General features: G+C 47.9%; 1 protein-coding gene across 1 annotated transcript in view; it reads left to right on the top strand.

Moving 5' to 3' along the window:
- Positions 1-12,492, top strand: part of Pcnt (pericentrin) — a 95,455-nt gene that overhangs the window by 78,756 nt on the left and 4,207 nt on the right. Inside the window, exons 35-39 of the mRNA XM_031346998.1 lie at positions 1,719-1,963; positions 3,308-3,410; positions 4,765-4,938; positions 10,905-11,024; positions 11,729-11,961. Of these exons, the coding sequence (XP_031202858.1) occupies positions 1,719-1,963; positions 3,308-3,410; positions 4,765-4,938; positions 10,905-11,024; positions 11,729-11,961 (875 nt within the window). The remainder of the gene's footprint in view (positions 1-1,718; positions 1,964-3,307; positions 3,411-4,764; positions 4,939-10,904; positions 11,025-11,728; positions 11,962-12,492) is intronic.

The raw sequence follows: 12,492 nt of genomic DNA, 5'->3' as shown, positions 1-12,492 counted from the left end.
TTATTTTTGTGGGTGCACTTGGTCAGAGGCAATTCTCTTTAATCTCTGGTTATTCCGTCTTTTACAATCTGTTTTAAATTATAAGAGTATTAGACTTAGGGAGTGAGCTAGAGCATAGCTCAGCGGGGAGTGTTTTGCCTCAGAAATATTTCTAGCGCTGCTCCCTCCGCCACAAACATTAAGACTTTTGCTAGGTATTTTTTCAGTGTTTCTTCACGTCTGCAGGTTTTGTGATAGACTATTTCAGCAGTGGGTTTGCAGCAGGTGAGCCGGCCTTTCATTCCAGCCGTGGTGAACAGTTCTGTTTAGCTGGCTCAGTGTGTGATTATGTTGTTGAGAGTCTTTGCAGCTGTATGCAGAAAGGATATTAGCCTGTAGTTTTCCTACATCTTTAGTTTCAGATCAGAGTGTTAAGACCCAGGTGGTTAGGCTGGGCTGAGAAGTCGTCTTCCTTTATTTTATTTTCCCTGAAATAGAGTCTCTCTGTATAGCCCTGGCTGTCCTGGAACTTACTATTTAGACCAGGCTGGCCTCAAACTCAGAAATTTACCTGCCTCTGCCTCCCAAATACCTGTAATCCTGGCACTCAGGAGCCTGAGGTTAATAGATCACAAGTTCAAAACCAGCCTGGGTCCCTTTTGTTTTTTTATTTTTAATTTTTTTTTTGCTTGTTTGTTTGTTTGGTGTTTGGGGTCTTTTTGAGACAAGGCCTCACTATGTAGCCTTTGCTGGTCTGGAACCTGCAGAGTAGACTAGGCTGGTATTGAACTCACAGAGATCCTAGCAAGGCCCTTTTGCTTTTGATTGTTTTGGCACAGAAGTATAGAACCACCAGCTTAGGCTTAAGAAAGGAACATTGTTTCGCTCACGCACGTTCACCCATGGTGGGCACATGGAGGTCAAAGGATAACCCTGTGGATCCATGTCTCTTCGTCCACCTTTACCCTCTAAGCCTTCTTGGCCTTCCCTGAGACCCCTGTGTTCCTCCTCCCCTTACCTGGTGAGGTGACTCCACCTCCACGTCGGGGTGGGGGGGCGGGGGAGGGTGCACGTCCACTGGTTGCTTTTTGCCCAGTGCCCAGTCCTGGGCTAGCAGCTCTACCGTACTGTGGCACTCACAGGTGAGCTCACTTCCATTTGTAGGGCTAGACTCCGAGGCCACAGGGCTACCAGTGGCACGCATAATTTGTCATTTGCCTGCTGTTGTCCCCCTGTGCTGGCTCGCGTGGTGGGATGTGTGTATAAATGGACTTCAGCCCGTGTCAGCCTCCTAGGCTTCTCTGCTGGTTACCTCGTGGGCTTGCCTTGGACTTGGATGAGACTCCAGTGTAGACTCTGCTGTGGGAGTTTGCCTGGCTGTGGTGTTGGTGCTGGGTAGATTTGCTGTCAGGATCTGGATAGAGGGCCAATAAACAGCATAACCCCTTTCTTGACAGGCGCTGTGGTTGGTTTTTGGGGGGCTGAAGGATGTTCCCCTGTGCGGTATTGCATTGCAGTGCTGATCTTTGGCCAGGTGATTGTTTAAGACTTTTGTGGTGTTGTAAGATGAGATCTTACTATGCTTCTGGGGCTGGCCTTCATGCAGCTTACTGTGTACATCACAAATGATCATCACCTCACGATCCCCTGCTTCCACCTCCCGAGTGCTGGCAGTGGGCATGCCCCACTCACTATGCCCAGTGTAATGCCCTTTGCTTGTGTTCTTGCTGTTGTGACAGCGAGAGTTGGAGATACAGCGTCAGCGTGACGAACATAAGATCGAGCAGCTTCAGCGTGTGGTGAGGGAGCTGAGATGGAAAGAGGAGATGCCCGGAGGAAACGGCCCTGGCCGGGGCTCCCCTGGCCTGGCTTCCCTGGAGAAGGACCAGTTCCAGGAGCAGCAACAGGAACTGGAGAAGATCCGACAGCAGCTACTGTGTGCAGCTGGGCTCCTCACGAGCTTTACCAACCACACAGTAGACAGGTATGCGTGCGCACATGATCCCCAGGGGCCACTGGTACCCCAGCCCCACCCGTCCAACTAATGGCACACCGCAAGTTCAAGACTGGCTTAGTCTACATAGTGAGTTCCAAGCCAACAAGGTCTATATAGCAAGACTATTTTAAAAAGGACAAAAAATGAAGTGTTTAGGCAGAAGCAGGCGGATTTCTGAGTTCGAGGCCAGCCTGATCTACAGAGTGAGTTCCAGGACAGCCAGGGCTACACGGAGAAACCCTGTCTTGAAAAACCAAAAAAAAAAAAAAAAAGTGTTTGGCACCTTTGATTTCAGGACTGTGTCTTAAAGGTGTCGCACACATTTTCCCATTCCATGAATTTAGCTGAACTAATGGGCAAGGTCTTTTGAAGGATCCTGATAAAACCGTATTTTTACATTCTAATGCTAAAAAAAATCTTGTTAGCCAGGTGGTGGTGGCACATGCCTTTAGTCCCAGCACTTGGGAGGCAGAGGCAGCAGATTTCTGAGTTTGAGGCCAGCCTGATCTACAGAGTGAGTTCCAGAACAAAACCTGGAACCCTGTTTCAGAAATAAAGAAAACAAAAATCTTGTTATTTATAGTTTGAGGCTGTGCTGACCTTTGTTTAGTTTTGTTTTGTTTTGTTTTTATGCACCTAGCTGTGTAGTATCCAGGCCTGGATGCTCCCTCAGCTTGTTGTCCTGTGTCCTCCATGCCCCCCTGGGGGGAGGGGACTATTGTCAGCTAGGACGGCCCCTTGTCCATATCTAGATTTGGTTTGCTGTACAGCATGATTTCATTTAGGACAGCAATTAGATGTTTTTTATTGCTATATTTATTTATTTTGCACATTTGTGTCAGTGTGGGTGAATGCATGGAGGTCAGAGGACAGCTCGTGGGAGTCTGCTGTCTCCCTCCACCAAGTGGAAGGTCAAACACAGGTGGTCAGGCTCGGTTGGCAGCAAGTGAAGACATCTTGCTACCTAGGGAAACGCTTTTGTTATTAGCAATCCAACAGGAAGTGGTGGGATGCAGGGAGGCAGGGATGTGGGAATGTGGGGATGCTGGCACCACCACTAGCTCAGGTTAGACTCTCATCTGTGTCTGTTTGCTGGCGGGGTCAAGCTTCCACCATAGCATTCTGGGCTCACAGACTCTGAGTGAAGGGACACACCAGCCCGGCAAATAAATCACGCACGTGGGAGTGCAGAGCTGGACCGCTCAGTTTCCCAGAGACAATGCTGCACAGATGCACTTTCTCTGTGCCACTAACAGAGAGTTTTTGAATAGCTTAGGATTGCGGTCATCCGGGGTCTACACAAACCTTTTAAACACCTGCTTGTTTTCCTAGGACAATTAAAGATTGGACGTCATCCAATGAGAAGGCGGTAGCATCCTTAATGCGCACGCTTGAGGAGCTGAAGTCTGAACTGAGCATGCCCACCTCCTTTCAGGTACAGCTGGGCTCCTCCATGTGGTCAACACATGGCTCGCTCTAGCCAGAGAGTGGCCTGAAGCTAGGCTCGCAGCCGTGGTCTTCTTGGGGGCTGGTAGAAGATGTCATGGCTTCTTTGTAGCTTGTCTATTCACCATCACTTCCTCCGTTGTTGTGTGGGCAAGTGAGTGATCATGTGCCATATGTGTCCTGGTGGGTACACCATTTGCTGTCCTCTTTTGGGGTCTCAGCTGTACCATTTGCATGTACCCTTGATGCTCACTGTGCATGGTGCCCAGGCTCATCCTGAGAGCTGCAGACTGAGCAGAAGGCAGGCAGGGGTTCTTCTGATGAGGCCAGATGCCCAGGAAGTGGAGCACCTACCCACAGCAGCCTGCCTCTGGTCTGCCTCCGCTGAGAGCCGGAGTGAAATTGCAGCCTCTGTGGTCGCTCACAGGTCCTGCGTGTCCTGGATGCTGACATTGTTGCTGACCAGTGTCCTGTGGTAGATCTAGATTATAGCATGCTATCAGATAATAGAGAAGCTGTGCCACCTGCTGTGACCCACTTCTTTCCCCACTCAAGGAGTGCCGTAGGGAGATATGGTTGGTCCCATCCCTCCCCTCTGTGTCCAGGTTCTAAAATTCCTCCACATAGGACTAAAGGTTCCAATTGTAAGTGCACAGGCGTGTAATAATTCGATTACATGTGTGGCCCCCTCAGGGTGAACTGAAACATTCCCTATTTAATTCACCGCCTTGTTATGGGACTCTTGAAATACTCAAATCAGGACAGTACTTGTAACAGACCTGTGTCACTTTATGTGCCAGAGTAGTCCAGTTTTGTGTGGCCTATTTTATAAAAGATGGAAAAAAAATTGCAATTTGCTGGCCTATTGTTTCCTGTCCCATAGTGTTTTGCCCAGCCCCACAAGCCTGCTTTCAGACTCCAAACCTTCTGAGAATTATAGTCCCTGAAACAATCAGTAATAATAATACACAAAATTCTTTTTTTATAAAGATTTATTTATGTATTTTATGTATATGAGTACACTGTAGCTGTACAGATGGTTGTGAGCCTTCATGTGGTTGATGGGAATTAGGGTTAGGGTTAGAGTAAACCTCTGCTCGCTCTGGTTAACCCTACTCTCTCAGTCCCTGCTTGCTCTGGCCCAAAGGTTTATTTATTAATATAAATAAGTACACTGTAGCTGTCTTCAGACGCACCAGAAGAGGGCGTCATCTCATTACAGGTGGTTGTGAGCCACCATGTGGTTGCTGGGAATTGAACTCAGGACCCTTAGAAGAGAAGTCAATGGCTCTTACCTGCCCCCAAACTCAAAATTCTTATAAATTCGTTTACTCCTTTTCAAGAAAAAAATGGCTGCAGAACTCCAGGTCCAGCTCATGAATGAATTGCTGAGCGACAACGATGCCCTCACAAAAGCTGTAGGCATGGCAACCCGAGAGAAAGCAGAGCTGTGCAGGACCGTCTCTCGGCTCGAGAAGACCCTGAAGCACCACTCACAGAAGGGCTGCGTTCTTAATGTACGTATCTGTGTCCCGTCTCTGCCACGATGGTCTGTCAGAGTTGTCCACTCTGCTGGTCAGGGGACTGGGCTGCTGCTTCCTAGATGTGGGCCTGTACACCGCTTTTCCTGGTCAGCTGTGGGGCTCCATCCCTTCTAGTGTACAGCCGGACTCAGAATTCCAGGATCGTGCTATGCTGCACTGGCTCGTCTTAAGCTCCTAGCTGGTTATTCCTCTTGACTCAGTCACCTGCACATATGCACTGCCAGTCAAGCTTTATGGGCTTCGTTTTGTTTACTTGGATTTTGTGGAGGAGTCGGGTTGAGACAGAATCCTAGGTAGCTCCTTCCAACTCCACATGTAACTGCAGCTGACCTCGAACTTCTGATTCCCTATTGCATCATTTTAAGTGCTGAGAATACAGCCATGTGCCATCATACCCAGTGTTCAGTATTGTGAGGTGTATGTGCATGCTCATGTGTGCCCGTGTGCTTGTGTACTTGTGTGCCCAGTTTAGGTTGAGTCCAGAAGTCCACAGTAGGTGTCTTCCTCAGTTGTTCTCCACCGTATCCTTGGAAACAGAGCCTTAACCTGGAGCCCACAGGTTCAGGTAGACAGCCTCGGCAGCAGGCCGGCCGGCCTCCTGCAGAAACTCTCCTGTCTTTACCTCCTCAGAGCTGAGGCTGCTGGGAATCCAAACTCGGGTCCTCGTGTGTGTGTGTGTGTGTGTGTGTGTGTGTGTGTGTGTGTGTGTGTGTGTGTGTGTGTGTGTGGCGAGCATTTTAGCAGCCCAGTCATGTACCCAGCAGCTCTTTGGTGTTTTGATATCTTAGCATCCAGTTTTCTACTTCAGCCACATATGTCCAGCATCCCACCCTTGTCCATCCCTGGCTCTTGCTCATTGTTGACGCTGACTGTCTTCTAGCTGTGTGTCACTCGCTGTTCCTTCCTCCGACCCTGGAGCTGTCTCAGGGTCTGTTAATTAAAGTAAACCCTCTTCATTATCAGCGCTAGTAAGAAGTAGGTGTCGTTCGCAGTTAGCTGTCTATGGGGATGGGCTGGGATCTCTTTCTTGAAGTAGATGGAGGTAGACTCCACCTTTCCTTACAATGTCTTCATTATTTTTATGCACTCGGGTGTTTTGCCTGCATATATGTCTGTGAACCACACGAGTGCTTGGTGACCTTGGAGGCCAGAAGAGGTCATTAGATCTCCTGCAGCTGGAATTATGGACAGGCGTGAGCTGCCAAGTGGGTGCTGGGAGTCCTTTGGGGAAGCAGCCTGGCAGCGTTCTTAACTACCGAGCTGCTGCTCCAGCTCTGCTTACTCACACTTTAATCGTCACAGTCTTTTCCATCAGGAGTTAGAGTATTGTGGGTTGGTTCCTCAGAGAAGGGAGTTACATGGAGACCCGCTGGCCTGCATCACTTACCCAGATCCCTTTCTGTCCTCGTAACCTGTTGGGTTTGGTGGTCTCGTGCTCCGCCATAAGCCCTCTAGTTCATCCTTCCCAGGGTTTGAGGCTTTGCCATTTTAACCCCTAATCTCCTTATAACTCCAGTATCTGTTCTCATTGCCATATGCGAGCACCTCGCATTTCTTACTATGGCTCTTTTTCCCTTCCTACGCACAGAGAGGTAGCTCTATATGACCTATTATGTTGACTCTTTTCTCAAATATGTGAGAACTATTTTCTCCTGGTCTATGCTGTATGCTTCTCTGAATGATTTTCCTTGCAAAGCAAAAAAGCTCCTGAATTCTGAATCCAATATTTTAATTTGTTCTTTCTGGAAAATTGTAGTTTGGGGTCTGGGATTTCACTCTAAGTTTGGCTTTGTTCAAAGGTGTAGTTGTGTATACATTGCTGAAAAGACTGTCATTTCTATGCTGGGTTGTCTATGGCTGAGTCTGACAGTGATGGGGTCAGAGGGGTCCTGCAGATGGCTCAGATTCAGGGCTTTGTAATACCTGGAGGCTCAATCCCAAAGGGCCAGGAGCTACTGATAGCGAATTGCATCTGACAGCCCCTTTCCAAGATTATGTGAGTCATGAGTTGTCAGAGAATGGAACAGGCCGAGGTCCACAAGGTCAGACCTGGTTCCTGACACGTTATGATAGCAGCACAGGTTATCGGAACATTGTCATAGCAACTAGAAAGTGATGGAAACACTTGGGTACAAACTGCCCCTTTTTTGCCACCTATATTCAACCAGTCAGAGGCTGCCACAGGTTGTGCAGAGCCCTGGACAGACAGACAGACTTGTTGGATTGCACATTGAAGTGGGAAATGTATTTGTTCATGGTTCATGGTGCGCAAGCTTCTGACATAGGTAGGGAACTCACGTAGCCGCTCAAGGGCCACGGCCCTACACCGCTCATCCGGTGCCAACCGCCAAGGCTCCCTGCTTCAGCTGCTGACTGACATGCATTGCTGCTGCTGTTGCCACCCTTCTGACCCACTGTTTCTGAGACCTGGGACTCAAGTATCCAAGAACTGCTGCTCCATTTTCAAGTTCTGTTCTCTGTCAAGTTGTTTGGCAGTTCTAGTTCAGTATAAATGTCTATATAGAATTACAGAAGCTTTCTTTTTCTTTTACACTCCTATGTCACTAGCTCTACGGACGAGCGTGTAAAGGATCAAATGAGCTGTAAGGTGCAGTCTAACAGTTTCTCAAAAGGTCTCTCAACAATTCTATTTTTCAGGTATTTTTCCAAGGCGGGGAGGAAACTTGTACATGCAAGTTTTTTATATGCATTAAAACTTATGCATAAAACTTTACAAATATTATTCTTATCCAAAAGGTAGAAGTAATTCAAATGTCCATCAGTTGATAAAGATTTATCAGAGCTAAGGATCTAACTCCATGACAGTTTGCGTATCACCTATGAGTTCTTATACTGCATGACTTTTCCTGAAGAGATGTGGACAGATGGCTACTTAGTCCTAGCTACGGTACCAATCTTTGACAGACCAAAGAAGCAGTTCCATCCAAATGGAGTTTGGTGAACCAGTGAGTTATTGGAAGTAGTTATGGTTGCATGGTTGGTGACTCAGAAGCAGCCACCTGTCCAGGAAGGTTGCCACAACACAGTATTCTGGTGGTCCTTGCACACTTTAGACACCCAGCTCCACTGGCAGTCTAGGTGCTTCTCCCTAGCCATTACTTAACTGCTTTATAACCTTGGGAAGGAGCCTTGGGAATCTTGGAACTTTCTGAACTTTCTGAGCCTTGTATATTGCATGAGTCTTTCTCCCCTATTTAGAAGAGAATGCTTGAGTTTGGAAGAAATGGCTACATAATATATTCTACCCCTTCTTCCTGCTCTTACATTCTTTCTGTCCCTTCTTTTCCCAGAGTTCCTTCAGCTTTGGAGGGAGTAATATAGATGTGGTTTTTGTTTTCGTTTATTGTTGAATTTTGGCCACTATGCTTCATCAACAGTCACTTACTTGTTCTTGGGAATTTGACCAGTTATTAATTTTTGCAGTGCCTACCCACTGTAAAAATATTTTCCTTCATGACCCGTGGTTATAAATGTAGAATATAAATGTTGAAGGCAGGCTGACAGGCACATCATATCTGTTTAACAAAATAATAGCAGTAGCCTTCCTTCCTTGAGGGTGCCTTTGACCTCCCCAGATGCAGAGTTTTGCCCTGACTTAGCGTACCAGCTATGAGTGCCTTCTTGAGGAATGGGCCTTAAGTCCAATTGGAAAGCAGTTGGGTTGTGCATATAACAGCCATGCCACTGTTGTGCTAGCAAGCACATCTTGCTTGGCTTGTTGGTACCATGCAAGCACATCACTAGCAGGATCACTAGCTGGACTGGACTGTTAGCAGTGATTTCCACCCCATCCCCCCACCAGCATCCTGTACAGCACTTCTGGCGCTTCAAAAGCTAGTCAGCAGGAAGAGGCAGCTCTGTGCCAGCCTAGAGGGGAGAGGCGGGGTGGGAGGGAGGTCGAGAGAGGAGCTGCTGACAGAGCAGTGCAGCCCAAATGGCAGAGTTATATGTGAATCAGGTGTGGGTGGGAAGATGGATGGGGGTGGGGAGGCGGGGGTGGAAGTCCAGTCCCCGGGCAGGAGAGGTTTAGGGTAAGGGGCGGAGTGAGGAGTGCTGGGAGGAGTCACAAATAACCCAGTGAGGCTTATCCTGGGCTTGAGACCTAGCGACACCATCTTAAAGTACGAATATGGAAGGGCTTCCCATCTTCTTGTGTGTTAGATCTCAAGTCTGTTATTGTCAGAGACAGATTTTAAGTAACTTTAACTCCTTTGAGCTGACCAGTGGTCTTTTAATTTTTTTTCTTGTTGAGTGTCTCAGGCTTTAGCCAGCCTGGAATGGAGGAGTATTTTACACCCAACAAACATGCAGATAGTATTGCTTAATTTCTCCACAACCAGCCAGTCGGTGGTGGCACACACCTTTAATCCCAGCACTTGGGAGGCAGAGGCAGGAGGATTTCTGAGTTTGAGGCCAGCCTGGTCTACAGAGTAAGTTCCAGAACAGTCAGGGCTACACGGAGAAACCCTGTCTCGAAAAACAAAAACAAAAACAAAAACAAAATTTCTCCACAACCGTACTGGATTAATTTCTGCTTTGCTCTGTCACTCAGGAGTTGTGGATAATCCTGTTTCTCCTTTCAGTTGTGTCTGGATTCTTTTGTTCTTGGATTTTGTTGGTAGACGGAGGGTAAATCGTGGGTTGTGCCTGATCACCCAGACCCATTGTCTGCTGGGTGTGAGGAACCAGGAAGTGCTTGGGAGGTGGTGAGAACCTCCCTCCAGAGCCTGCTCACCTGTGCACAGGTGTTTTTAAGGCCCCTTGTTTAGAGTGCCCATTGAACTGGTTTTTTTGTTTCTCCTAAAGGTTACATCTATTTGACAGTGATAAAACCTGCTGAGCTTTTGTGGGCTTCCACAGTTATGGGCAGCACCTGGCCTCGAGGGTTGGCTAGCACAGACTTGAGAAGGCTAGTTTTGATGGGTGAATTAAAGAGGGGCAGCGAATGAACTGGTGGAGTCCCCTCTTCATGTTCAAGGTTTTCTGGCAGTGACTGACAGCTCATATGTTCTTTTGTTTTTTCTGATTGGCTGCCTTAGCCTCTGACTCTCCTCGGGGTACCTCTGTGTGCCCCCCAATATTTCTGGTTTGTTCTTATTAAAACATTCCTTTTGTGTATCCATATTTCACGAAATTGAAGTGTTTTCCTGATCTCATGAGTTGAGCAGAACTGAAGTGATGCCCAGCGTGACAGGGGACAACACATGCCATATGGCTGTTGGCTAGTAACCCCTCCCTGGATCCTAGCCCTCGGGAGACATTTTCCTAGTTCCTACCCTCATCTGGGCCAGGCCACCCCACAGTAGGTCCTCAGCCAGCTGTGGTAGAAACAGCATGTTTGAGCATAGCCGGCCTTCTTCTTTTAGATTGGCACAGATGCTGTTCTCGTCCCCTGTGTTGCTGTCCGCTGAGTCATCTTTCTCAGGATGTTTCTTCCTATTTAAGAACACCCCCTTGAGGGCTAGGGAGATGGGTCAGTTAGTGATGTGCTTGCCATGCAAGCAGAAAGTCCACAGACAGATGTGAGCTAGGTCTGGTGGCACATACTTTTAGTCCCACTACTCAGGAGGCAGAGGCAGGTAGTTTTAAGGCCAGCTGGATCTATATATCTCCAGGATAGCAAGAGCTGCACAGTGAGACCATGCCTCAAAACCAGCCAACAGACAGATTGTAGTGGCACACGTACCTTTGATCCCTGTGCTGGGGAAACAGACGAGTGGATCTCTGGGGCTAACTAGCCTAGCCTAATGTGTAAACTCAGAGCCCCAGTTAGAGGCCCCATCCTTAAAAAATCCTGAGGAATAACACACCCAAGGTTTACCTCTGACCTACACCTGCAGGTACGCACCTACACCCATCCCCCATGGAAAAAGAAAGGCTCTAGAGAGCTGTCAGCTGTGGTTTTATATTTTTAACAGAGGCAAAGCAAGTCTTCATTGAAGCAAGATGGAACGGATCTGCAGAGTTCTCTACGGCACTCAGACCCAGAGTGGCCCACGCAGACTGCAAGTGGGGACACAAATCCCTACAATATCAAAGTAAGACCCGTCTGGAGCCCGAGCCTGTTCCCTGAAGGAAGACCTCCCTGCCTACTACAGTGTTCTTGTTGGCTTGGTGTGTCTGTTGACACATAGTTCAATCACACTTCTTCACAGAAGATCCGCTGCCCTAGGGATCAGATCACTCACTATGAGAAAGGCAGGCAGCATAAACTGACCCGCAGATACCATGTATGCAGATACCATGTTTGCTCCCATAATGGTCAGATCATCAGGAGGCAGTCTCTATAGGCGAAGACTATCTTTCCTGTACTTGCCCCTGAGGGAAAAGTGCTTCTCAGGGTTTGGATCCAAGCTCTGTGGTTTCAGTTCTTCCCATAACCTGCATCATCTGTGGGACCCGTGATGCTATCCCCTCAGAGCCGAAGTCCCAGGGTCTTCGTGTGATGCTATCCCCTCAAAGTGGAAGTCCCTCGGTCTTCGTGCAATGCTATCCCCCAGAGCTGAAGTCCCAGGGTCTTCGTGCATCTCACTTGCGAGTGCTGTGGAGAAGGGTTTTTGTTTGGGTGCCTTTGTAAGAGAAGTGCTTCTTCAGTGTGCATGGGTGACTGATAATTTGTGAGGTGCCATTCCGTTTAATCTCGTTATTTTGAAATGAACAACTAACTGTGCCGTTGTACCGAACAGGCTATACCAGGCATGTGTCTGTCTCCTCTGAGTCTCACTCTCTGCCTTCCGTTTAGATGGAAAAGCTATACCTGCATTACCTGAGAGCAGAGAGCTTTAGGAAAGCTCTGATTTATCAGAAGAAGTATCTCCTGCTGCTGATTGGTGGATTCCAGGACTCGGAGCAGGAAACGCTCTCCATGATTGCTCATTTGGGGGTCTTTCCTTCCAAAGCAGATAAGAAGATTACTACATCACGTCCCTTCACCAAGTTCCGCACCGCCGTTCGAGTGGTCATCGCAGTATTGAGGTAAAAGTCCTGCCCCCCAGCCAGTTGGCAACAAACATATGCTTGTGTCAGCGGTGGCTTCCTGTCCTTAAAACTACAGTGTTTTCTCCTTCAGTATCAGTGGCATCGTGGTCCTGAAGAAGACGTAGTGACATGGTCACTCACAACCATTTACCACTCTAGTTCCTGGGGATGTCACACTTCATTCTGACCTTCCTGGTGTCAGGCATTCATGTGGTGTACATACATGTGCCGGTCAAGTGTGCATGTAAATAAATAGATTCATGCTGTCTCTGGATATGGTGGTACAGGCTTGGCATCCCAACACTCAGGATGTCAAGATGGGATGGTCAAAAGTTCTAGGTTAGCCTGAGCTATATTATATTTGGGATCCGTATCAGAATGCCTGGACAAGTTTCCAGAACCTGGTGGTCTTTTTTTTTTTGGAATAATCTATGGTTTGTCACATGACAAAGAGGAAAGTTACGCTCATGCCATTTGTCAGGAAAGCCATGCTAAAAGGAGTGTCAAGCACCCATGTACTGTCACCCT

Source organism: Mastomys coucha, unplaced genomic scaffold, assembly GCF_008632895.1.
Source record: "Mastomys coucha isolate ucsf_1 unplaced genomic scaffold, UCSF_Mcou_1 pScaffold3, whole genome shotgun sequence".
In the NCBI taxonomy this organism is placed as follows: Eukaryota; Metazoa; Chordata; class Mammalia; order Rodentia; family Muridae; genus Mastomys; species Mastomys coucha.
Note: the sequence above shows the minus strand (reverse complement) of the source record. Positions and strands in the feature narration are given on the sequence as shown.